This window comes from Poecilia reticulata, chromosome 9 (genome assembly GCF_904066995.2).
Source record: "Poecilia reticulata chromosome 9, P_reticulata-male-v2, whole genome shotgun sequence".
NCBI classification, from domain to species: Eukaryota; Metazoa; Chordata; class Actinopteri; order Cyprinodontiformes; family Poeciliidae; genus Poecilia; species Poecilia reticulata.
Window position 1 is genome coordinate 26,925,761 of NC_088838.1, and position 26,553 is coordinate 26,952,313.

General features: G+C 39.2%; 1 protein-coding gene across 1 annotated transcript; it reads right to left on the reverse strand.

Annotated features, from left to right (window-relative positions):
* Positions 1–143: 143 nt before the first annotated feature.
* On the reverse strand, positions 144–26,099 carry gak (cyclin G associated kinase). The gene is made up of 29 exons (XM_008418038.3): positions 25,710–26,099; positions 22,386–22,447; positions 21,375–21,434; positions 18,425–18,539; positions 17,419–17,561; positions 17,194–17,319; positions 16,013–16,102; positions 15,768–15,903; positions 15,524–15,636; positions 14,351–14,429; positions 12,879–12,996; positions 9,884–9,933; positions 9,544–9,692; positions 9,284–9,406; positions 8,682–8,815; positions 8,313–8,507; positions 8,102–8,219; positions 7,893–7,972; positions 7,567–7,760; positions 6,611–6,775; positions 6,234–6,394; positions 5,879–6,131; positions 5,589–5,783; positions 4,647–4,784; positions 4,436–4,522; positions 4,037–4,312; positions 3,782–3,930; positions 2,461–2,637; positions 144–2,382 (listed from the first exon to the last, which is right to left on the reverse strand). Exons 1-29 carry the CDS (start codon positions 25,849–25,851, stop codon positions 2,281–2,283), a joined length of 3,930 nt encoding a protein of 1,309 aa, XP_008416260.1. The 5' UTR covers positions 25,852–26,099; the 3' UTR covers positions 144–2,280.
* Between the last annotated feature and the right edge of the window lie 454 nt (positions 26,100–26,553).

The window sequence follows — 26,553 nt, forward strand, 5'->3', positions numbered from 1 at the left end:
CTTTACTTATCTTAAGAAAAGATAATTACACCGATACATCATTGTTACCTGTGCAACTGGTTTACAGATTTTACTTAAATAAAAATGTGGGGTGTGAATTTGAAGGCATATTTTCATTAAAAGAAAGACACAAAGCATAAATGTCCCAGATCAAAAGATTTTTTTTTTATTTCCTCTTTTTACACTTAAATTTACATTCATATTAGCATGATGTAATTTGGTACAATAAACACTGCCAGTGAGTGTTTTTTCCCCCCATTTTTCAGCTTTATGTTGTCAGAGTGTCAAAACAACAACAAAACTGAATTTCAAGCATCAGTTTTTTTTTTTATTTATTTAAGTTTGCAGGCCCTTTGTTTGGGGATTTTTTTCTCCATTTTCTTTTTACAAAATATTAGAAACAAAACGGAAGCAACACTTTCACCTCTGAATTTAAAGGGGAAAATGTATTTGTGACAGAAAAGGACTGAATACCCAAAAAGTATAGAGTTACAGATCTAGAGAAATAACAGACAGGATATACATGTATAAAAGCACATTCATATTAACATGTGATGCTTTGGAATGAAAACAGCGGCGCGACCAAACAACTGTCCCATTTGAGTTCAAAACGTTCCATTCATTTGAATTTTCCCACTTGTGCCATTATTATGTATAATGAATACGTCTTCCCCCAAACGCTTTCATAAAACACTATAATAAATAAGAAAAAGAGGAGATTTGATTGGTCCATGAGGTAAAATGTGAATGGAAAAATAGTTGGAAAGATTTCAGCAAAAAATTTTTAAAGAAAAAAAAAAAAAAGTGATAATCAGCAAATAAGCACGATGCCCTGTAAAGCTGCATTATTTGTCAGCACACACACAAAAAACATTCACGCAGTCCAGCCTGAGGCGTATCAAGATAAACCCCCAGCTGGAGTCTTTACAAAGCCACTTTGATGGATGAATTCTTATATTTACAAAGGAAAGGATATTTTAAACTAATAAACAGTGTAATACAAAGAGTGAGAAAACAAACACCCCACCCCATAAAACCAGAAAAGACCATCACATTTTCTTTTCAATCCTTCAATTTTCTGAACTCTAGTTTTCTGTAAACTGTGTGTTAAAGATGGGTGGAGCGTGAAAACAGACTGATGATTACAGAGGAGCTTAAAATCATGGACTGAGGGGTTTGTCACCAGGTACAATCACGCTGGTAGCATCTTTCCTGTCGCTGCTACAAGAAAGAAAGAAAAAAAAAAAAAAGCACTTCAATGAAGAAAACTGCTCATTCAGACATCCCTGGTTAGGAATCGAAGACATCCACCTGCTGTTGCTTAGAGGTTTGATGGAGTTTAGCATGCAGTCTGCTACACAGTGTACACTGAGACGGTGGAAGTCAAACAGCACTTCAAAAAAAAAACAAAAAAAAAAACAGACTGCCTGACTGGATTAATGCAGGAACTCCAAAACAAGTTTGAGGGCTGCACTTTATTATTATTATTATCATTATTATTTTTAACCTTGATCTGCTGCAGCAATAATGGGTATAAAGCAGCACAAGTAGTGTTTAGCAGGTAAATTGTCTTGACTTACTGGCTCGAGAAAATTCAAGTTGTGACCCATAACAGAGCAGCAAAGGTATCAGAAAGTCTTTTTCGGTTATCTCAATTTCTGTTTGGAAATGTTTGCATTTTTTTTTTTTGAAGAAGAAGAAGAAGCAAGTCTCGACATCACAAATGGCATTTTGCAAACTTTCAAGTCGGCTGCCATGCTTAACAATTTACAGCCATAATCACTTTTAGTTGCCAGTAAACTACAAGGCTGGCTGCAAACGTGCTAAGCACAAAGGAAAATTAGTACCACCAATAACCAAAATAGCTCAATTTTCTCAGTGTCGATCCCCCAAATTAATCAATATCTTCAGTTTTTGGCCTAATTGTCAGCAATTCCCTCCTCCCAATGTTTGCAGCACCACTCAGGCAGTCACACAGGTAGGCAGTGAGTTTAAAAACCATCTCAATGTTTATTAAACCCTCTGTGTAAGAACAAGAATTAGAAGTATTTCCATTACAGTGAGGCAAGAAGGTCTTTTCTTGTAGCTGTAGAAACACAAGAAAGTAAAGGAGGAAGAAGGGGAATTGTAGAGAGGACACCTCTCAGAGGCTCGGCACCCTTTAAGGCCCAATGTGGGCTCAGCCCTGTCCAATCTGGCCCAGTCAAATTCTCGTTTGGTTGGGCCAAATCCAGCCCAGTGCACGTCTGGTCTGGGTTAGTAGTGGTCCAGGCCGGTGTTTCAGAAAAGAGCTTTGGATCCCTGGTTCTCAAACTCTGACCAGGCGTCATTCAGTTCCATGAAGATCATCTTGGCGTACTGTTCGTACGGCTGACCGGTGGCCTGCGTGGACAGAGGCGGCGTTAATCACTGAAGGTCCGAGCGCCACACTACAACATGTGCAGGATTTTGAAGCTGTACCTTATCTGGATGGACGACCAACACTGCCTTCCTGTAGAATTTCTTGACCTGGTCAGGGGTCACGAGGTCAGCCATGCCCACGGGCTTCCAGCGCGTCTCCCCCTCCCACAACACTGTGTGCAGAGTTGAAAGTAGCGCTCTGATGTTTCGCTCCTTCCCTTCGATCCATTCCAAAATCTGGAAAGTGGAAAATAAATGACAACGTCAATAACTCAAGAGGTTTGCTAGAGAACAAAAAGCGTTAGGAATAAAATAAAATAAAATAACTGAAGTGTAAAAACACACGGCCTGAACGGACAGGCAGGGAAAAAAAGAGCATCGTAAGAGGAACAGAGATCGACAGCTGTTATGTGCACTACATAAATCTGGTCTCTTTGCAGATAAAAGAAAGTTATGCGTTATTGCTGTATCGAATGGTCAAGTCAAAGTCCGCACTTGAATTGAACCAAGAAATAAATGGTAGGATTAAAGACGTGCTGATCAGACTATGTCCATCTAATCTGACTGAATTGGAGCCACTTTGTACAGAGGAATGGAAAAACTATTATTTTTTAGATGTGTAAAGGTTGCAAAGACAGAAAATTATAGATTCAGGAGAGCCAATTAAAAACCTCTCAATATTTACAGATTTTGATTTGCAAAAGATGTTGAAAAAGTGTCTCACTATGCAGCTATGCACCATCTTTTGTTGACCTTTCAACCATAAAGACCCCACTTACAGGGGCAGCGTTTTCCAGGCAAGTAGTGCCATTTCATAACAAAGTCAAGTAACTGCTACCTTCAGTAGTTATTAAGCTACTGTATATATAAAATAATTTAAAATAAATTTGACGTTTGTCTCTTTAAGAAGCTCCTGCTTTTCGACACGCCGCCTTCAACACGTCATCTCAACATCAGTTCTCCGTTCAGCTGTTTTCAAATGTTCTTCAGTTTATTGGACTGAGAAATAGTTCATACAATAAGCTCTGCATGTGTGCAATTTGACCAAGTGTTTGTTAAATGCTGTTGCCGCTAGTCTGGAGGAGCCGCGTGGAAGGCGGCGCCCGGTGAGAGCAGAATGGCTGCCACAGGAATTCAAGGATTTCTCAAACCAGCATGGAAGAATCAAAGCAAAACTCCAGGAATGTTTTTGATGAGGGAACAACATTATAACATGATGTAATGCTCAAAAAAGACTATTTTACATAATGCAGCCACTTTAAACACATATAGGGATTGGCTGTAATTTGAAAAGCTTGTGAACAAGTTCGGGGAATATAAATAGTTTTGTGAACATATACAGTATTTATGAGTTGCACATGAATTACATTCAGCTTGCTACCTGCAACTTCAGGGGATCCATGTCTTTCGCTATCCCTTGCTTCCTCATTTCAGAGATGGTCCTTGGTCCCTTTTTATCAGGCCTGGAAGCAAAACCCTGAGTGGACAGAAGCTCCTCAAAATCATCCTCTTTCACCTTTGGTTTGGGGCCTACGATAAAACAGCAGCACTGATTAAGGGCTTAATCTGAAACTCATCAATGAGAAGCATTTCTGTAGCAGAAAAATCTCAAATCCTTTCCCCGGGCTTCTCTTACCAAATCCAGGCCCGCGGACCCCTCTTTCCTCCCTCCCACCAATGACACTAGAGAAGTTGAGGTTGTAGTTGGGCTTAGAGGGCTGTGTGCTTGCAGGCTGAGATGCTGAAGATGCTTTAGGTGTTGATCCAGGTCCAGACATCCACGGTTTGGTCTGCGCTGCGGCTGGTCTTCCCGACTGCCAGGCTTGGGCTTGAGGCTTCGCAGAGGAAGGGGTGGAGGAAGACGGAGTCTTTGTGCTGAATGAAGCCCCTGAAAAGTTACTACTTGCGGAGCCTGCAAGAAAAAGAATAAATGTCACGCTTACTTTGGGAAGAGATTCAAGTTGATGTTTTTCCACATGTTAGGGTCACTGCTTGTTAAATCAACCATGCAACACTGTAAAAAGCAAAAACTCACCAGGTAAATTGGAACCCAGGGATCCAAGGTCAGCAAAAGGATCAAAGGTCTGAGACTTGGCCTTCGACATGGACGACGCACCAGAAGCTGCAATTACAGTTGGAGTACGAGTCAGACGCACATGTGGTAAATCCATTAGCAAACCTGATATGCCACCAAAACAAACACCACAAGCATCGTACAATTTGCCAAGTAATATTCCTCTACACACCTGTGTTGGTGTAACTGGGTTTGCTCGTGCTGGTGGTGATGCCAGGTGTGGTCTTGGCCGCCCAGCTGTCCCACCCACCCAGCAGGTCTGGTTGGCTGGCAGAGGACGTCATCTTAGGGCCGTCTTTCGCTAGCTTATCTGTGAAGACCAGGTGCCCCTAATTACTACCGTACCAAGACGTAGCAGGAAGTTTCACTGATTTTGTTGACTTGATCAATTTTAACAATCAATTTTAAAAGACTGACTGATGTGTGATTTGTACTATTTTATCCACTTTTTTGTTTCACGAGAGCATCAAAAATTTCAGTATATTTGGGAATTATTTTTATTTACTATGTGCAGTTAAATGGTGTCCTGATGAAGCCTGTTTGAGGCACTATGAATGTTGTGCTGTGCAGACACAGTTATAATTTACCTAATGATGAAGTAATAAGTAGTTTTTTTATAATCATTTACATTGTTTTTTGCAATAGTAGCACAAAATAATAAAATTCTAATCCACCCCCATCTTGAACAACTATTGATATGTCTTGAACACAAATTGCATGGGGGTTTTATGTCACCGACTGATACCGAGGCACCGAATTACAAAATCGAAAGAAAATACAGGGCTTAACTTTTTACAAACTGTCTGATAAAACAAAAAATAAAAAAATCCTCGCTGTGGGAAGGAGTTCATTAAACAGAAGCAGGCCCATGGCAACTTTGAGAAAGCTGCAGAGATCCACAGGTCTGGTAGGAAAATTGGTTGACATGACGACAAGTAGCAGAAATTTAACAAAACACGTTTTATTTCCCAGTTCTTCACAGTTATGCACTACTTTAGACTTGAGCCATCACTGAAAACCTCACTAGAATGCCGACGTGAGGTTTTCAGGTTTTTTTCCACAAAATGTGGAAAAAATTAAAACGGTGTGACGACTCAGCTGATTGTGAACTCACTGAGGTTGAAGAGGCTGGTGTTGGATGCAGGGGTGGTGGTACTGTGAGCGGAGCTGAAGCCGCTGGTCGCTGAACTGTCAGAGCCCAACAAGTCTCCAAACAGGTCGGGCCCGGAGGCTTGGCGAGAAGAGCCCACGCTGGAACCAACGCCAGAGCCGGACCCCATCCCGAACGGATCAAACAGGTCGCCCATGGCTGCAAAACATTCACGATCGGATGAACATCACCTTGAAGTTAAAGAGAGCGTTTTTGGAATAATGCTTCCAGCATTACAAACTCCCACTCCTCACGTTTTGCGTCAGGTGTGGCTCCACTGGTTGGCTCGCTAAAGAACAGATCTTCCTGCACTGCTCCTGTCTGACCAGCAGGGGGTGCAAACAAGTCATTGAGGAGATCGCTGTTGCTGGAGGCGGCTTTCAGGCCGCCCTGGTTGGAAGCACCAGAGGAAACCGCAGATGAGGCAGGGGCCTCGGGGTCAGAGTTCAACCCCAGGAGGTCAGCAGTGTCGCTTCGAGCAGAGTCCTCGGGTGCTGGAGGGGGGTTCTGGTGGGAAGGAGGAAATTAAATCGTTGGATCTTTGACAGCACTGTCAGAGCACATTAAAATGAAGCCTTCAGTGTTATTTTAGCAAAGTAAGTGATCCACCTGGAAATCAGCATCGAACAGTTGTTCACTGAGGTCTCGGGATAAAGCTTCCCCACTGGGAGCGGAGTAAGACTCCCCCTCCGACTGATCGCTCAGATCCTCCTGGTCGTTCAGGGATCCTCCTCCTATGCTGTCTGTGGCGTCATGAGGGCTCTGAATGTCTGAGTGCACAAGGAAGAAATGAGAGCAAATTTTAAAACAAAGTTTGAAGTATCAAAATACTTTTAATTCATGGAAAAAGTTTGGTGTTTGAAGTGGTTCGCAGCTAAGACAGGAAACAAAAATCAGAGGCTTTTCCCTCTGAAAAAAAAAAAAAAAAAAACTGATTCAAAATATTCACGTTTCAACTTCAGCGAAATACAAAAGAGTAAATTTACCTTCCCAATCTAGTGTCTGGAAGAAGTTGCTAGAGTTGGCGTCGTTGCCTACAGAAGAAGATTCTGACTCGGTTGCGTTGGCGCCATCTGGGGTCTGAGCCGGTGGAGGCGACTCCGACTCATAAAACGCAGAGGAACCAGGCTGACGGGGAAGCTCAGGCTTACCTGTGGTGGTCACACACCCAGTTTATAGAAATTGAACTGGTTCTACTGGAAGGCTTGCATGGAAAATTCTGTGCTTCACTTCACACTATACCAGAGTTTCATCTGTACTTTTACTGGAACAAAAATGGCTAAAAATCCAATTAAAAAAACCCCCAAAATGTTTTATTGTCCTGCTAAGCAGATACTAATAGGTTATAATATGCATCAAGAACAAGCAAAAAGTGACACTATTTAAACACACTGAGGAGAAGTTTTCACTTTGCAGACAAAAAAAAAAAAACAGTTGCATCTAAAAGAATTATCATGGAAAAGTTTAATATTTTTTTTGACATTTCAAAAGGTGAAAGTTTGATTAACTTAGATTCATTATACTGAGATAATTATTTCAAGGCTTCAGCAGTTCTTGTACCTTTTGATGATTATTGCTTATAAAAGATGAGATCTCAAAATCCAATAATATAATATTACAAAAAAAGCGCCAATTATCAAGCTAATCAGCTTATTAACTCAAAACACCTGGGAATGTTTCCTGATGCATTTGCTCCGACATTCACACCCGACCACGCTAGACTCTTACTTTATGCTGCATTTTCTTTTGGGAACTGAATATAAATCCAACCAAACATTTTCATGCTATTATTTTTCACCCAGTTATGAATCATATGTTCTTTTGTGTTGCTCCGTCACAATAAAGTCTGAGGTTGTAAGGGACAAAACTATTGTCAAAGGTATCTTACTATTTTTCAAGGCTCTACAGAAGCTATGTTAAGTAAATCAAATCCAGAACCTACCAAACTTGCTGAGGATTTCCTGCTGCTCATCACGAGACGAGAAGAGTATTTTGGGGTTGAGGCCCTTGGTCTGGAAGCCGTCCCATGGAGGGGACTTGTTGCTGGGTCTGTCTCTGGGTTCCACCTCAATGTCCAGATTAACCTGGAACAAGTCTGGGTATTTCTCCTGGATGTCACAAGCGTCCAAATCATACCTGAGAGCAAAAAAACACATGGAGGAAAAAGCCCTTGAGTTTTAGCTCTCCTGTAAATAGTAAAAAGTCAGTATCATTTGAGTAACAATATTCCAGTTTGTACTGATATTCATTAGTAGACAGTGTACATACTTAGCAAACTTGACAGTAGTTGCATTTCTTGGGATAAAGCCCGTGTGAAACTGGATCTGAAACATTTTCATTGATGCCATCTGGAAAAGATTTTTGACATCAGAAAGTCAGTCAGTCTTTTGGGCAGAATAGTTTTTTTTTTTAATTAGATATGAAAGTATTGATAAAATGAAAGTCAAAATCCTGGTAACACTCATTTGTGCCTGTACCTTTGCCTGGAGACGCCCACCCAGTGTAGATCTAGCGTGATAGATCACCACAAGTACATCTCCTTGAACTGTAACATTGAGGGGAATCTCTGCTCTGCCATCTTCCATCTTAAAATCCCTTGGGGAGACGGGAAAGAGAGAATAACTGAATAAAAGAGCTATGCCGCTTCATATTGGGTAAACAGCAAAAAGCATTACAGGTCAATCATACTTCATCCTGTCGTACTCCTGTGAAGTGGTGAGGACCCTCTCGTCTCCGACGTAAACTTCGCAGAACGGCCTGCACCCGTTGCGCTGCTTGTTGAACAACGGCACCGGTGTCATGACGATAGAGTGAATCGTCACAGGCTTGAAGTGAGGGACTATGGGCTCCTCTGCCATCATGTCGCACATATACTCTATGTACCTACAACCAAAAAGCAACATTCAAGAGCACTCTATTATTTTGTGAAAAAGATATTTAAAAAAAAAAAAATAATACAAAAAATGTCAGTATATAAAAATCAACCTAGATAAATTTCACAATTTGAGAGGAAACCAACAAACCAACGCAACATTTTCTGCACACTGGGTTTCGTACCTTTTGTGTGAGGGAGATATGCCAGGCGGGCAGCGTTTCATAGAGAACATGTAGACAGCAGCCTCAGCTGTAGTGAAGAGGCGACAGAAACACAGGAAAGAGCAAACTGCCACTGCTGATGCCGCTCGGCCGTCCTACACAGAAAAAAACCCAACAAACAATCAAAACAATTAAAAGAACAGCAGCTGACTGCAGTTTTACTAGTAATGCAGATCAATCACACACTTGGCATGTTTTGTCTCAAACACGGTTGGGGTTGATGTTGACGAAAGGTAAAGAAGACGACACACATAATTACTGACCGAATCAGAAATGCTCACTGATCGGCCTTCAGCTGTTTTGTGCAAAGTTAAAGGACGTTCAACACCAGAAATGTATTTTGGGTTTGCACAAATATGTACCTAAACTGTAACAACTAAAGCAATTTTAAAGAGCTTTTATAATTAACTGACACATTTATGAGTAGCAAGATTTTAGGATGCAGTGATGCACAAAGACAAATAATCAATGTGTACATAACCTTATAAATTATAGTTTCATTTATTAACCTATAAAATGATCTCCTCCATTTTTGAGCATGACTGGAGGACTGGCTCACTCACCAGACAGTGCACTATGCAGATGTTCCTCTGGTCCTGTTTGAGCCACACATGCATGTTCTTGCAGACGCTGTAGAGACTGCGGAGGTTGGGAGCCCGGCGCACCTGCCAGTTACACTCTGAAACCTGGACACAAGGGACAAAGAGAGACGATGCAGAGGCTGAAGTTTTTAGATGCAGTTCTACTGGGTGAAGAAACCAGCTGCATCTCATTACCCTGCACCAATTTTGTAGGATCATATCCACAAACACGCTCTTCTTACCCTGTTGTGGAACCGTGAAGGCCTGTAGGATCGTCTAGACAGGTTGTACACAGCGTAGTGGCCGGCGTGACGTGAATCCAGAAACAGACGAACTTCTTCGATGTTGTTCTTTATCGCAGACTCCACCCCTTCTGCTGGAAAAGACATCACTACACACACACACACACACACAAACTGCTCAGTAACCCCAAAAATAAAGGTTTACTAGTCTTAACATGAGACACTGCAATGTGTGTTCACTTTAACTTAATTACATTTACTTAAACAACAGAATCACTTTCATAAGAACAACAAAAGAACTTGGGGAAAAAAAATATTTTATGGCAGAAACTTGATCTACCTGCTATTCTGGAGGTGATATAAGAAATATCCAGATCTCCTTTGGCATAGCTGAAAAACAAAAAGCAGACTTAAAAAAAGAGGCAGAGCATATGGAGGGACACATCCATGTTAGAAAATACTTCAAGTAATTAAAGAAAAGGTTGCTTGACTAATGCCTGGTAAAAAACACAGGCAGTTAGTAGGTAAACTAAAGACTAACAAATAAAAATCAAGAAATGGAGACAATTCTTTTGTAACATTCAACTATCACTCTGGTTTCTAATGGCTTCTAACATATGAAAGCAGTTTGATTGGTACATTCCTCCTTCATTACAAACCGACTTTTCTAGGCACCGCAAACATTTGCCAAAACACCCAGTACCACAGAGTTAAGTGTTTTTGTTGTACGACACACCAGGCTATAAGACACTCTTACAGCATGTACAAACACACTGCAACATATAACAAGCAATGCATCATGGTTCGCAAAGCAAAAGTATCAAAGCCATCAACTCCAGCTAAAGTAAATATTATGGGATGGCATCAGGACGCACAGCGGGATGCTGGTTAAAGACACATGAAAGGTGAAAACGTTACTCAGTGGAGTGAAGAAAAGCTCATTATTACAGTTTATATATTTGCTCATTCAAACTTTTAAGCATTCATTTGTGACCAACCGTTCCAAGAAAAGATGTATGGACATCCTGAGTTAAATCCTGAGTAAAAAAGGGAAACGACTTTAAAGGTTTTTCAAGGGAACAGAACTGGGAGGTTAAGTGAAAATGGAATTACATTTTTTTATTACAGTTGATAAACTATTAATGACAGATGGTCCTATTGCTCATTGCTAGTTTCACTATATTTTAACTTTCTTTTCCATCAGTCAGATGTCTGGTTATATCCTGACGTTTTCCTTTCATTGAAAACTTGTCCTCACTTGCATAGTTTCTTCTGAATGCCAACTCTAAAAGACTTCAGTCCTTCAGCTGCTGTAGAGACGGACAACAATGTAGCATTAGCATTGTTTTGTGAAAACTAATCATCATGTTAGCAATTAGTTATCCTTAATAATAATAAACTGGTTTATTCACAAGCCTGAAAAACTGATGTCATGGCAGGAACTGCCTGGTGAAGTCAGTAGATGATCAATATCAGATCACTTTCATCTCGACTGGCTCCGGCCATTTGGAAACTCAAAATTCCAATCTTTTTTCAAACAGTGAACACACCACACCCAAGAATTACAAGGTCATGCTGACAACAAAGAAGTTGTCGCTGCAAGGAAGAGGCTCAAAGTGAGTCAAGTTCAGCATCAGTGAAGCTTTAAAACTAAACTTGTTCTGGAAGGTTGAACAGAGGACAGTAAGCCTGCCATGTTTTGTTTATTTTGAGCTTTTAACTTCTGGGAAAAGCTGGATTTGGAAACGGTAACCTTTTGAAAATCTCAGTTATGGTAAGGGCTTGCATTATCTAAATTTGTACAGCCATAAATGCCGTTTTAATAAAACTAGCTGCATTAGGCCATATAATAAAATGTTAACAGTTTGTCAATCTTAGAATAATAGTAAAATCTGGTTTCCAGCAGCTGCTCTTACACAGCGGTGTGTCATCATATCAGCAATTAAATGTGCAGAGCAGGAAGGCAGGAAAAGAAAATATTTTAATGATGGTTTAATTACTTCTTATAAAACAAAGCTCCCTTATTTACAAAAACTATAAATGGGTGAAAGACGCTGAGTATTGATGCAACAACTAGAAAACGTTGGGTTTTAAACACACCGTAAGGTAAACACCCTTTAAGTTACAGCAGGGAAAATTTTATTAATCTAGCAACAACATCTTATCACAAAGAATGCAGATGGCTGAAATATATTTTTACTTCACCCCAAATTAATACCCGTCTGCTCGGCAACACTCAGCTGAATTATTGAGTGTGTGATGTTAGGATCGTGAAGCTGTGATGATGGACACAGAACAGCAGAAGTTTTAGTAAAAGGTTTTATCCTCTAGATCAAACACATGCTACGGGACACAGACGGCAACGCATGAGATGACAAACTTCACCGAGCCATATTTACCTCGGGTTGCTAGGAGATGTACACAAAGTGGGACCATGAGGGATTGGGACAGAGAAAAGAAACAACATAAAATAAAAATAAACAAAAACAACCACACGAATGGATCAAACAGATGAAGAAAAAATAACTGAAAGAAGGGTCAAAGTTGTGCAACAAGGAGTGAAATTTAGCCATTTGCTTTTTGTCAATCCGAAATACGAAAACAAAAATTTGGACAACTGAGCGACTAAATGTTCCTTCCTTACATGGAGAGCCACTCAGGAAGGAAGAAGTCATTACGTCAAATGCAAAATAAACAAATGATGAGCGCTGGAGATAGGCACCAGCCTCCATCTCAACCCTCCAGGGATGAGAGTGTTTAGGAAATGGACAATGGCAAAAATAAAAAGTCAGAGTTGGTTATGGTACGAAAATGTACAAGACAAATGCCTTAATTATGCTGCGATGCGTCAGGTGATCTGATGAAACTCAAATGGATCGTTCGGCCATGATGATCATTGTTAACGATGCACTAACTGACCTAAATCTGGAAATGTTTGGGCTTATTTAATGTCAGAAAGAAAGAGAAAAAAAATATACAGTGTCGGCAAATATCTAGTTTTAACTGTTTATATATAGAGAGTATACAACAAGTACATATAAAACATAGATGGATGGTTGGGCACATAGAAGAATGAGTAGGTGGTGGGATGGATGAAAGGATGCTGATAGATTGATGGATACCATTTTTAAACAATGGGATGTAGAATAAAGCCTGGAATTCCCTTTCCCCTCCAGAAAATAGTTTTATTTATATTTTTATTGACATAATTCCAGTCAGTTCAAAAACTGTACAGGTTATGCCAAGTAAGAAAGTTCACATATACAAAGCTTTTCATGATAAATAATCAAATAGAAAATATAAAGACACTCATAGCAACAAAGTTGGAGCCTTACCTGGCTACTGATTGGATGACTTTAGATGATGTGTCTTTAATGTTGGTCAGGAAGCGCTCCGTTCCTCCCCTCAAGATGTCCAGGAAGCCACTTCCTGCTTGATCGGGATCATACACTCCTGGGCATCATGGGAAACAAGAGAAGTGAATGTGATTTTTGTAGAGTGACAGACAACATGTCCATTTAACAGCACTGAGTGGTCCAATAAAGAGGAGAGGCAGAAAACAGCTTGGACAAATTTGTTGGCTTTATACTGTGATAATTCAGGTTCTTGATGTTTTTTTCAGTAAGGTGCAGATGGAGCTAATCGTCAAAGGAAAGAACAAACACGCTCCGCTTTTCAACAGATGGCACAGAAATCCTCTTATTAGGCATCAAGGAGGTTGCATGTGTGTGTAAGTGTGTGTGTTTGCTGAAAAAGATAAGCTCATTACAGTAGTTTTGGCAAATGTACACAAAGAAAAACAGAATAGCAGGGTTTGCATTTTCACAAAGTTCCTCCTGCAGAGAAATAGGAACATTATTTTTGCCATGGGGATTTTTTTTCCTAACTTACGTTGTAATTATATCATTTCAAATGCAAACAGCAAAAAGATTTTCAAACTTGAGAACTGCCTTATTGGCAAAAATATATATATTTTAGCATTCAAGATAAGTATAGACTTAAAAGCCATTACTGTTCCACGTCGGCCTGGGTCAGTCAGAGTTTCTCCGAATGAGAAACCTTCAGTAAAAAATATCAATTTTACATCATTGCCTTGTTTACACAAAATATAAAACATGGTCTAGCAACAAATATTCCTACAGTCTATAAAACAATAACAAAGATTATTATGAATGTGGTAATAACTACAAATTTAGACAGGCTATCTGCTGGGGTAGCTGAACTGCTCTCAGCTGCTTAACAGAAATGCTACGTTTAACTTAGCAAATGTAATTTTAAGTAAAAGCAGCTCGTCAGTTTTTGCACCATGACTTTATTTTAGCAACAGGAAATATTTACAAATGGCTGACTTCCTCCTAACCCTGTTGTATAGCTGCCTCCTTTCAGCCAGCTGACCAGCAGCGTGCAGGAAACCAGCTTCAATGTAGAAAAATAAAACTAAACTGACAATGCCCAGTTCCGCATTTTAATATCTTCACTTAGGTTGCAACACCCATTTTTGTTTTCTCGTCTATGTTTTCCTTTAAAAAAAGTTGAGCTAAAGCTGCCAGCTTTCACGGTTCATGGAAGACGCACTGAAACGTCAACGCATTCAGTAGATTACCAGGAATACTGGGACACAAAGCTAGAAACCATCACTTAAAGCCTTGGTAACCATGCTTCCTAAACATCTCCCTCTTTGCAAAGTGATATGTAATCTGTCATTTTGTTTGCATGCAACACTGGAGATTTAGGGATATTCTGCTAGCCTGTGAAAGCATAAAAACCCGTAATCTTCAGAGATCCCAACATTACTGACCAGACTTACCTGCATTGTTGTGGACACTCTGGATCTGCATGGGTGGCTGCGCTCCGTTGTTTCCGAATCCTCCGTTCTGCTCCAGCAGCTGGAGACATTCATAGCCATCATAAACTGGACGCCAACAGTAATACGTACTCAACATTGTTGCAGGAATGATGGAAAAAAAAAAAAAATACTGCAAAACTGGCAACCAAAACTGCTTAACGAGAAGAAAAAGCTGAAGACGTCATGAAAAATAAGAACCCTTGAAAAGTATCAACAAAACGATGTTGAGCAAATTAAAAATGCAAGCAGTTTGAATTCACGCCTTTCTTCACTGCGAGTCGACAGCGCTGCGTTTCCATCTCTGCTCCATTCCTTAATTGTCTCCTCTCTGCTACGTCTCAGTCTGCCGCTCCATATGTCTCCACTGAACTGCAGCGGAGAGTGGAGGAGGATCGTAATCTCCTTATGTCCAGCAGGGAAACCGTTTCTTAGCCCTAATCAGATCAGCGACCGCCAAATCCACCGACACCCCCCCACCTCCCATGAACACACTCGTCAGTCTGGTCTGGATTCAGGTCTTTGCATAAAATTTAGGAAGATTCAGGTGAACTGCTTTGCTGCTGGCCAAAACCAAACAGGTAATTTATTTTGTAGCAAATATTTAGTGGAGGATACTGAAGACCAATGAGGGAATTACTGCAGATCAAAAAGTTGGAGGAATGAGTCCCAGTAAGACCTGCAGATTTCAAACTGAAATCAGCTTTCACAGTAAGTACAAGGATTTGAGTTGAAAATCATAAGATTAAACTGAAATTTTAAACCGACTGTGCTGCCAGTAGTAGAAATGTTTTCTGCCTGGACAACAAAACAATGCCACTAAACAAACTACAATCATTTCATGTTTTTGACAAAATTCAGTTCATGGAAACCTCCAAGTGTCTGCCTGTTTGAAGCTGTGGGCGCAAGTAAGAAAGAAGCCAGAAAAGGAGCAAACTGACTCCTTTGTGCCTCCACAGAGTGCGTGTGTTGCATGAGAGACTTAGTAAAAGGAACCGCATCAGCAATTTGAGAGGCACACAGCGGAAGGGGCCGTGTGACTCTCTCAGGCTTACAGACGGACGAGCAGTCTTAGCCAATCAAGACGGTTTATCAAAAATACACCAATTGATATCTACTTTTTACTTGAACACCCACTTCTGTAATTGGAGACTTGGGGTTGACGTTACGAGCGGCTGCGATCTCCTGCAGCTGGTTGACTAACTCTGTAATGGATAGCCTCTCATCAGGGTTCACCTTCAACATGGAGCCTAGAAAAAAGGATTAAAAGAGAAAATAACAATAGAGTAGGCAAAATTATACTAAAAAAAAAGAAGAAAAATCATTTCTACTCTGTAAATATTACACAGACTGAGAATAACGAACAAGTAGCAGCACATACGTATAAGGTCATGAAACACAGTGTATTTGGCATCGTTCTGTGGGATGGAGTATTTTCCATTGACTATCTGCAGTTTGGCTCCATCCTCAAAAGGATGCTGCTTAAAACACAACAGGTAGAGGATGCACCCAAGAGCCTGCATGGGAGAACAGATGACCAAAGTGGAAATTCAGAATTCAATTTACTTTCAAATAAAAAGTGAATCAAGAAAGAAAAGAAACAGTAAAGAGTTTCTAGGTCCTGACCCAGATGTCCTGTTTCTCATTGATGGGAAAGTTGGAGTACAGATCGATCATCTCTGGTGTTCTGTACGCTGGAGTGGTGTTTCTTGTAATCTGCAGAGGGAAAAAAAGTACAAGTATGTCAGATACAGTCATATATAAACCAGCCATGTTGTTTTTAGATATTTTCCAATAAATTAGTAAAAACTACTTTTTTATCCAATTCACCAAGATTTTCTTATCGCTTGTGTACTTTTGAAAAGGATAACATTACAACACCATCATACAAGCCGTTTGCTCTAGCATATATTTACCATCATTGGTCTGGAAACATTAGCAGACAATATTAGATTTACAATTTCTTGTCTCTGTGCATGTTTCTGTGTGGTTATGGTATTAATAGCATTAATGTAATCAATCTGTGCTTCCTCTGGTGAATTCAATCAAACATTTCTGGTTCCTATTCAACACCAAGATGTCATTAGTAGAGTTTCAGTGTAAATGGAACTGGATTCAGTGAGATAAATGGAGGTTTTACCTAATTCAAGTTTGTTTTTTGGGTTGTTTCTTTTCTACATACATAGGAAACATGTATTGAAATCTGTCACTTTGCTACATTAAGTTATTAAAATATAGTTCTGCATAAATTGTCTCGTTTTTTTGTTTGTTTCTTGGGGGAAGAAAAATAGGATTGTACATGGCTGCTTAATATGATTAACAAATGCATGTTAATCCATAATATTGTTATTATTTATCAATTAATGCTCCTTCAGAGAGGCCAAAAAAAATAAATAAAATAAAACAGCAGTCTGCATTAGTGCAGCCCAGTATAAATGAGATTTTGCTCATTATGTTGCGTCGCGTTATTGAAAAAAAACTTGCAAGAGGAAAAATGTAAATCACATGTATGTAGTGGTGTTTTTAAGAATTTAAACTAGTTCAGTGAGTAATGAGATTCGACCTGATAGCAGTACAATACTTGGTAAACATAAAATGATTCCTATAAAACAAAAATTTGAGGAATTTGTGCCTGCAGTGGGCAGTTTTGTCACATTATGTGAGCAGATCCTTAAAGAGAAAAAAAACAGGAACAGGTTGTGGAAATGAGGAGGAACAGAACATCAGTAACTCCTGCTTGTATCCAACAGGTCAGTGTTTCTTTTTTATTTAGAGAAGTGTGTCTGTGTGTGTGTGTGTGTCTGTACCTCATCCTCCACCATGGACCTCTTCTGTGCAGACCAGCTGTAGTCAGGATAATGTGACACTGTGGTGGCGCTGCCAAAGTCACACAGCTTGATGGTGCCCTGGTTACTAATCAAGAGGTTCTCAATCTGCAACACATCAGAGGCCGTCTCATTCAGCTCCACCGCACAGTAACAGGCTCATCATTCTACGCCCGTTTAAAGAATCATTCTTCAGAGCCGACCGACCTTAAGGTCTCTGTGGATGACCGGAGGTTTCTGTTTGTGCATGTGCTGCACGGCTCGACATGCCTGGTAGAAGATTTTCAGCACAGTGTCACATGACATGGGAGCTCGCTGCTCGACGCGCTTTATGAAGTCCACCAGCTGACCTGAGGCAGAGCAAACATATTTATATGAATGATGATTTACCGTTTTAAACGAAGCCGTTTATTAACACCAACGGTTCAGAGAATTGTTTGAATCTTTCTCAAAATGTATGCAGTTTAACGAAGGAAATGTGTTCAATATTTATTTTACATGATGAATAGAAAATGGGTAGGAATCTACCAGTGTTTTGCATTTGACAAAAATCTGAACTATGTGGAATCCAGGTGTTTTATTGATGTGCTTTTTATTGATTTTTTTTTTTACATACTTACAGTTGCAGTAAGTCTGCAGGTTACTCTGAAAACAGCTTACAAGACAGTCACTGTGCTTGTTACAGTACAGAAAATAATGTTGCATATTTATAACATGCTATAGTTTTTTTTAAATCATTATTTTGGCAAAAGATAAGTTTTAGTAAACAAGGATTTGACTTTATGCAAATATTGCAGCAAATTTGGTTTATTTTGACTTCTTTTGGACATTTCTAACCCAATCATATTGGATGCAAATCTCTGCTTTGTTCATTATGAAAAACTTATGAAAAAAGGCAACTGCATATTAATGCATACTCTTTATTTAAAGAGGAAGGTGCAGACTAATAAAGTTGTAAAAACTGCTGAATGAAAACTAGGGCATTTGTAACAGAAGAAAAGGAAGCAGAACAGGAAATGAAAAAGCCACAAAAAAGGGAGACTTTCATCACCAGTTCCTTCAGAGTTCCTGAGAAAGTGCAACGTCACCCGAATTAACACAACTACGTTGGATGGATGAGTAACCCCGGAGCCCGACATGACGAGGCAGACAGAGGAAGATGTACCAACACTTAGGAAAAGGCCTGTGTGCAGAAGTGGGAGTCGGTATTTACCTTTACACAACTCTGTGAGGATCAGAAACTCTGCCTGCCCGGTGTCCGACTCCTCCTTACTGATTGATGCAGCAGAGCAGAACTGAACCATGTTTGGATGACCTGATAACTTTTTCTAGAAGAAGCCAGAGGGTGAAGGAACAGAGAACAAACAGAGCTGTGACGTCAGGCCTACTCTCAGATTTGACTTTTTAAACTGTTGATACTAAACCTTTAAGCTCACTGCACAAAGAGACGGGTTTATTTCTTCCAGGCCCGACATTAAATCAGACTAAACTTCCCTTGTTTTAAGTCAGTCAGCATCACCAAAAATACGGTTTTGGTTAAATGTCAGGGAGAGTTTTAAATTTTAATGGTCTTCAAATTCAGAATTTTGTAAATTGTTTCTTAATTTTTGGTAGACATTTTTTTTATCTGTATAATTTGGATCAGACATTTTGGATGTCAATAAGATTAATCCAATAGTTTATCAAAATTTTAGTCACTTTTTCCGACAGAATTTGTGTAACTGAGTCAGGTCTGTAGGCCACGTTTCTCCAAACACCTTTATATTTCTGAGAAAAAAAAACGATCTATGGGACTGACATAAGGGCTTTGTAATCACAACCATTCACACCTACTTTGGCAGGGTGGAAATTTTACTTCTTGGCTGATGTTGTAAGATGTTGCTTCAAACAAACAGCCCCACAAATTGCTGTGCTTCCCTCCCTATACAACCCAGTTGGGATAGAGCTCTGAAGAATGCAAGCTTCCCTCTTTTATTTCTCCAAATGTACCAGCAGTCAGTGTGGCCACACATCTCTGATTTCATCACACCACAGGACATGACTCTGAAGACCAAGGTCTCTGTCCCTGAGAACATTTAAAACCAGTGGTGGGAAGTAACAAAGTACAAGTACTTCGTTACTCTACTTAAGTACAATTTTTGTGTATCTGCACTTTACTTAAGTAGATTTAATAATGGATACTTTCTACTTTTACTCCACTACATTTTACAGTAAGTATCTGTACTTTCTACTTCACTACATTTTACAAAACTGTCGCGTTATTCGTTACATCCAAGTCGCATTGCTCTTTTTTCCCGTTAAAATGTGAAGTTCAGAGGCTTAAGGTGGCGCCGTAAAATCCGAGCAATAACGTGACTTAGTGTCTGTTGTCACCCATCGCCTCCACCTTTACTCGCACGAGGAGCTCCAAGACATGCGCAGTGGTTTCCTCTGAGCGGGAGGCGATGTCTGTCTAATCGTCAGTAATATAATAGCGCTGCATAAATTGATATAACGACATGAAAATCAGCAGCGCTTCGCTTTCACAGACGGTGGGGACTTTGTCCAACTTTTAGCGTCACTTGGAAGGAAAGCTTAAAGAAAGGTAAGATCTGTGGACGTGTTAGCTAGCTGTACAGAGACACATGTTGCATCTGCGATGAAAAAAAGTTGTCACTCATGCGCTGAATTATTGTGTGGTGGTGTTGACTGAGGTGTCGCATATATGGGACAACGCTGTGACCAAAGTCTGCATTAATATGACATTCAGGAACGATCAGATTCTTCTGGACGGATCTTTACTGATTACATTTATTTCAGCTCTAAGTATTTAATATCTAGTTTTTTTTCATGGGAATGTGGATCTTTCAGATCAATTTGAGAAGTAATTTTGATAGGTAAAAGTTAATTTTTTTGTGTCATGTAGCGCGGGTATCTGGTCTCGACTTGGTCTCGGGTAGGTGGTCTTTACAACCACCTACCCCTGAGTACCTCTGCTACTGGATCCTTGGTTGCCTGTCCTCTCCCACCCACCTTCTTTCCATACCCTTTCTGTTGGATTTCTTTAAAAAATAAATGCCACTAGTGGCAAAAAAAAAAGTGAAGTTCATGTTATGTTAGGACAGGAGACAATATGTTTCCATCACTGAAATTATGATGCATAGAATCACATATCTAAGTCTAAACTATGTTACAGAGTAAACACAATAAAAACATGCTTTATCTGTGGCATTGTTCATTAAAATGGCACATTACTAATGTATTAAAATTAAATACGATCGTTACACTTAATGATATTAGCGATTAGGTAATCCATTCAGCAAGTACTTTTACTTTTAATACTTAAGTATTTTTAAAAGCCAGCACTTTTTTACTTTTACTCAAGTACAAATGTTAATGTGGTAGTTTTACTTTTACTTGAGTACATTTTTGCCTGTGTATTTGTACTTTTACTTAAGTACAGTTTTTGAGTACTTTCTCCACCACTGTTTAAAACTAATCTTTATTTGTTTCACTGTGGATAATGATACTCTTCTACAGCCAGCAGCTTCACAAAGGGTTTCCTTTTGTTCTGGACTTGATACACACATTTCAGCACAAAACACACTCATCTCTGGGGCACAGAGCTCGTCTTGTGAATGGCATGACGGCTGGACTTTCCCATGCTGTTTATACTTGTAGTTTTTTTAACATGGCACATTCAGGCAGCTGGAAGTCAGACCCAAAGATGGACCAGATTTGGAGAGGTCCTCAGAGAGGTTCCCTTTCTGATTTTTTTTAAATATTATTTTTACAGAAAGTCATATGAGGAAGTTTGTATGCGAGCTGATGCCTTAAAATCCATCCACAGCTGTGCCTCCATTTGGCTCAAATGTTAGCCAATAACCTCCTGGTTACATTATCCTCAAACATAAAAGAAAGAAAGAAATCAGTCACCTGTAGATTTACCACCAATTACTATTAGTACTGTTTGTCTCTTGAATTGCAAATGTAACGCCTGGCTTTGCCTATAAAATAAGCAGATAATTCTGTACAACCAGCTTTTAAACCCAAGGTTTGTTCCACAAACCTCAAACATGTGGGTTTGATTTTAACTTGGCTGTTTCACATGACAACATCTGCTCCCTACGGAGGCAGAAATTTCCAATGTAATCTTAAAAGAGATAGAGTATTGTCAATCATACCATGAAGCAGACTTCCTGTATAATTTCCTTGTTCTTTTCCTCTTCGTTGGACAGCAGCCTCTGAAACAAAAACATGCAAAAAAATAAATAAAAAATCATTTGTAGCGATACTTTTCAGAGAGTGCAGACAAAAAGTTTTGTTTTATCATTTTATATGACTGTCTTTTTGAAACCCCAACATCTAAGGCATGGTTTTGCTACATCTAGAGAGAAAACACAAATAAAGTAACGCTAACCAGAGTAGGAGTGCTGGATGCCACTGTAAAAACTTTAACAAATCAATTATGCAATAATTTTGTCTTTGTTTTTGAAATAACAGTGAAAACCTGTTTAACTACAGTGCTGTGCATTGTAATCCTCTCTCACACACACACACACACCAACGTCATCACAGCTCCAGATATAAACAGCTGAAGATCATTTGAGCTTCCAGGATCAACTGCTGAGAGATTTACAAAATCACTGATTTCAAATCGACCACAAAATCTCCCACTGCTCCAGTAGACATTACAACATGTATTGACATTAGTGTTAAAAGTGTGTTGCAAAATGCTTAAGCAGTGGGCTAAAACTTTGAAGTTGACATTTTTCCCCATATGGACACTTCAAAAGAAAGTTTCAACATTCTCATAAAAGAGGAGCAATAAGAGTGTCTACAGATTTAACAGAATATAATATGAAAAAGAAGTTTAAACCACTCAACTCTCTTTAGCATCTTGAAAAGCAGGTGAAGCTTTTTTAAATATCCAAGGGATTTAAAAGTGGAAAAGGTTCAAAACAGAAAGGAAAATGAAGACTAAAAAGCGAGTTATTTTTCCCAAGGAGCTGATCATCATCGATCATCATCTCATCTCCAGAGATAAACAACTGAAGATCTTAAAAGCTGCCGCCATCAGCCGGTGAGAGCCTTACAAAATCACTGATTCCAAACAATTATTTCTATGTACATGCTAGCAATACTTAGAAACAAATCAGTTTGAAATATTCAGTCCTGAAGATAACTCGTCTTACCTTCAGAGCATAGTCCTTTCCACCGCTCATGTCCTGGGCTTCATACACAAAAGCAAATCCACCTTAAAAGAAAAAAAAAAAACTATTAAGAGAAAACTATAAAGAGATAATAGCATATTTACATTTTATTGTGGCATTCATAGGCAAATAGCTTACATCTGGAATGTTTTGTGTATTGTAACTATAATGCGTGATGCAATCACACATAATAATGTCCAAAAATAAACTGTATGTGTTTAAGTTTAACTTGCTCTGACTGGAGTTAAAATGGTGACAAACCAAAGAAGAAAACTCATCCAGCACAGTGTTTCTACACAGCTGATTCCAGTGGACAGAGTTCAGCTCCCTGCAGTTCATGATCAGAAAAAGTTCTCAGAAATTCAGCTGACGATCCTCCAGAAACACTACTCTAGTCTAGAACGGTATAACCACAGTCTTATCTGTAGATCACTGAATTGCTGCACCAGACTAGTTTGAAACGAAGTAAAATAGCTGAAAAACAAACACAGGCAAACTTTCTGGCACCAGCTTAATCCTTAAACCTCAAGTGCCTACGATAAGGCCTGCTAAAAAGAAATAAACTCAGTTTCGAGCGGTTAGCTCTAAGCTGGAGGCTGTATTCAAACAGCAGGAAGAATCATGTTTTACTAACTATAATCTGTCTGCCGCCAATGGATACAGCAGGACAGGATGGTATTATGTGTTGCATGGAATAAGTTTGTGGGACGTTTAGACTTCAGCAACAAGAAACAAATTGTGTGTTTGAATTCATTTTAGTGCATGCTGGAAGGCAGATGGGATTCAACAAAAATCAATAGTTTGCATTGAAAAAACAAAAATAAATCATAAAAATTACTTCCAATTGAAATTACTACTATTTTTTTGTCAAATTTGTTTTTAAATTATTTAATTTAATAAAAATTATAATTAGAATTGTTTAACAACTGTTAAATTCCTATTCCAAACGTAAAAGTCTGTACTGATGGAAGACAAAACAAAAAAATCTCAATAATCCAAACACGTGAAGCGTACGGTCACCATAGCGATGAGTAAATCAACAACCCGCCTTGAGTTCCTCAGCAAAAAAAAAAAAACTAAAGGAACAGCTACCCGTCTCTAATCTTTAACGATTTATTTACCCAAGGATGGCTGCTCAGGTGTGTGTAAGACAGATTCATTATCCCAGTCCTGATTCAGTGACCTTGTTTGGGATTCAACCCAGTAACCCGATAGTCACACAGACTTCTTTCACATAAGCAGGACAAGCTCATTCGATTTCTGAGCTCCGGACTAACAATGCGTTCAAATGTAGTTGATAGTTGGCACAAAGAGCAACAGACATTTTTATTCCCCCCCAATTTGTTAGTAGCAGGAATAAAAGTAGCAACATCACAGTGGGAATCCAGGCCTGAACAACACAAGGCAGAAATTTAGGAACATTTATTTTTCCTTTTTTTTCCCAATTTAAGCTGCAAGACTTCTCTGTTCACTGATCTTTTGAAATTAATTTAATTAAATCTTATGTAGATTTGTAAATAAATAAATGTATAGGTGAAAATAAAAAAAAAAAAACACCATCTGGTTGGAGCCATTTATTGTAAGCATCCAAAGATCTTGATGCAGAGCAACAAAGAAACCTTTCAGGCAGCAGGACGCGAGTCTGAAAGGGGAGGGGGAGTTTTAATGTAAAACGATCTTCACTTCAACCAGTTTAACCTGTGATGGGCCGTCCAGGACCGGCTCAGTTAAGGCACTGGTCGGTCTGATAACATTAGTACGACATTGTTGTCATGTAACTGTCGGATACATTGACTGATCCTAGTGCTTTGTTGGTGTCTATGTAGTCATATCAACATGTTAAATAACTTTATTCTGTTTTTGTTTTTTTTCTAGGAATAATTTTAAAGAGCAATAAAAGCATACAAAAACATTTATCAGTAAAATGAGTTTTATTCTACTATAATTCAACTGGGACTAATTCATCTTGTGAAAGCACGAGAAGGATTAACAGAATATTAACTTCTTACATTACAGGTGAGGATACAAATAGTTGTGTAAAAAGAAAAAAAAAATCAAAAATACATATTTGTTAAAGTAAATCAGTCATTTATTGCTCAATAAGTTGCATCACACTGGAAGGTGCATATTCCAATGCATTTAGCTCTATTTGCACTTTATGTCGACCTCATTCAGGAAGGTGATCGGCAAGTTAGTGGAATCAAGGTATTCCAAAGCTTTTAAAAACGCATGGGTTCAAAACCGCAGCATGTTTTGCATTGTAGCTTCATTCCTATGAAGGACATGCCAGAGAAAGTGCTGCAGTCTAGTTTTGCACATTCTTGTTTAGCTGAGTTGAAGGGGAGGCTGCAAAACTTTCACCTCACTTACCAAAAAAAAAAAACAAATATGACTGTTTGGAAATATTACCAACAGGGAAGACAACTCCAGACACTAAATGTGAGCCAGCATTTAGTTTTATTGATACAACACTGCTTATGAACAACAGTTGGCAAGATTCACCTTACAAACTGCTATTTAAAAGCATGTCTCATTGGCAGTTAATATCAGGTTGTGACATTTTTATCAATCTTAAAAAGGTCAGAGTGGCAAGAACAAACTTGGATGCTCATAAAGCGCCTCTTTTCGACACTGCAAGGCCCCCCTTATAGACTGCAGAAAACATTTGTTTACATCAAAACACACTTATCTACACGCTTCCACACGTCTTCCATCTTAAGTCTGCATATTAAAACGGGGATAAAACGGACCTGTGCTAAGGGAAACGGAAAAAAATATATTAGAGATAAATAAAAGTCTTAAATTTGTGTGACTTTTTTTTTATTTTGGCGTTTTTAACCCCTGTTTCAAATGCAACCCAACAGTCGCTGTCGGCATTTAAGGTTAGGCGAGACAATCCAGCTAATATCGGACATTGCTTTAGTCATTTGTGCAAATCTAATAATCAGGAAGCGTGCCAAACCTAGTGTTATCCATGTTACTTTATTGCTGCCACATCTACACATAAAGTGTGTTGCCAAAACATAGCTGTCAAGGTTCATGACTCGAAGTTATCCAGCCACATTCAAGAGACGAAAACGAACAAATCAAACAAAAATGCGTTTTCCTTCGACATCCACAGTTCAACAATTAATGCAAAGTTGATCGAAACCAAATAATCTCCTGGTGTTTGCTAGGTGAGTCGCGGTGCTTCATTTGCTAACCAACTCAACTGACGTTGTTAGCTCGATAGCTAGCTTCAGCTACCTAGCATGGCTGTTTGCAAGCCGTGACAGTCTCGTCCGTGGTTGTGGAGCAAGTTCTCACCTTCAGCGATCACCCGTTTTATCCTCAGCTTCATGTCACCGAGCTCAACGACTTGTCCGACGAAGTCATTCTGGTCCCGGCTGGCCCCTCCGGACGAGCCGGGCCCGGCTAAGAAATCCAGTGCCGACTGAAACAGGGACATTTTTTTTTTTTTTTTTTTTATCCGGCGTCCGTCTTCAGGCCGCCCCTTGAACAGGAAATGAGCGTCCGAAATCCCTGCTGGCTCAACAGAAACACTCTCCAGCGGCCTATTCAGTTAGTGAAAGGTGTTATACCTAGGCGATACAAGTCCTTCATCTAATGCAGACATCCTCTTCCTGCTGCTAAACTGACGAAGCAGCCATCATATCGGCGCCGACTGCTTCCGTGAAGAGTGAAAATGACGTCAAACACGATTCGATCATGTGACTTAAAAACCTGACTAGGACCTGGGCCAGCGTGGGATCAGGTGCTTCGTTTCAATTAAAATCTTAATTGCTTAAAAAAAAGTGAATAAAATAAAATAATAATAATAATAAAAAAATACAAATCGTAAATGTGATCAAACTAATTTCTGAACACAGTCAAAGGTGTTTTGGAGACCCGCAAAATTCAATTCATAAATAAATGAGTTATGTATTTATTAATTGGGGTATGTTCTCAATAAGAAACATATATTTAAGTGTTTAAATATCACAGATATGTATTTCTAGTATTTTAATCACTTAAGAAATATTTATCAGTATGGTTTTACTTCTTACTAGGGAACAGTTTTTAGATGTTTTCTTGATATCGATTAGTGCTGCAGTCTATTATCAATCAGAGATAATGTACACTTTAGTTAAAGATTATGATAAAATCGCAA

What these genes read in the sequence shown, in the direction of transcription:
- gak (XM_008418038.3), bottom strand. Translation starts at nt 25,851, where the DNA reads ATGTCCCTGTTTCAGTCGGCACTGGATTTCTTAGCCGGGCCCGGCTCG. An exon ending in GTCATCCAATCAGTAGCCAG is followed by an intron (nt 9,934 to 12,878) that starts GTAAGGCTCCAA and finishes TTTGTTTTTCAG; the next exon opens with CTATGCCAAAGGAGATCTGG. An exon ending in GGTCCGCGGGCCTGGATTTG is followed by an intron (nt 3,931 to 4,036) that starts GTAAGAGAAGCC and finishes GTTTTATCGTAG; the next exon opens with GCCCCAAACCAAAGGTGAAA.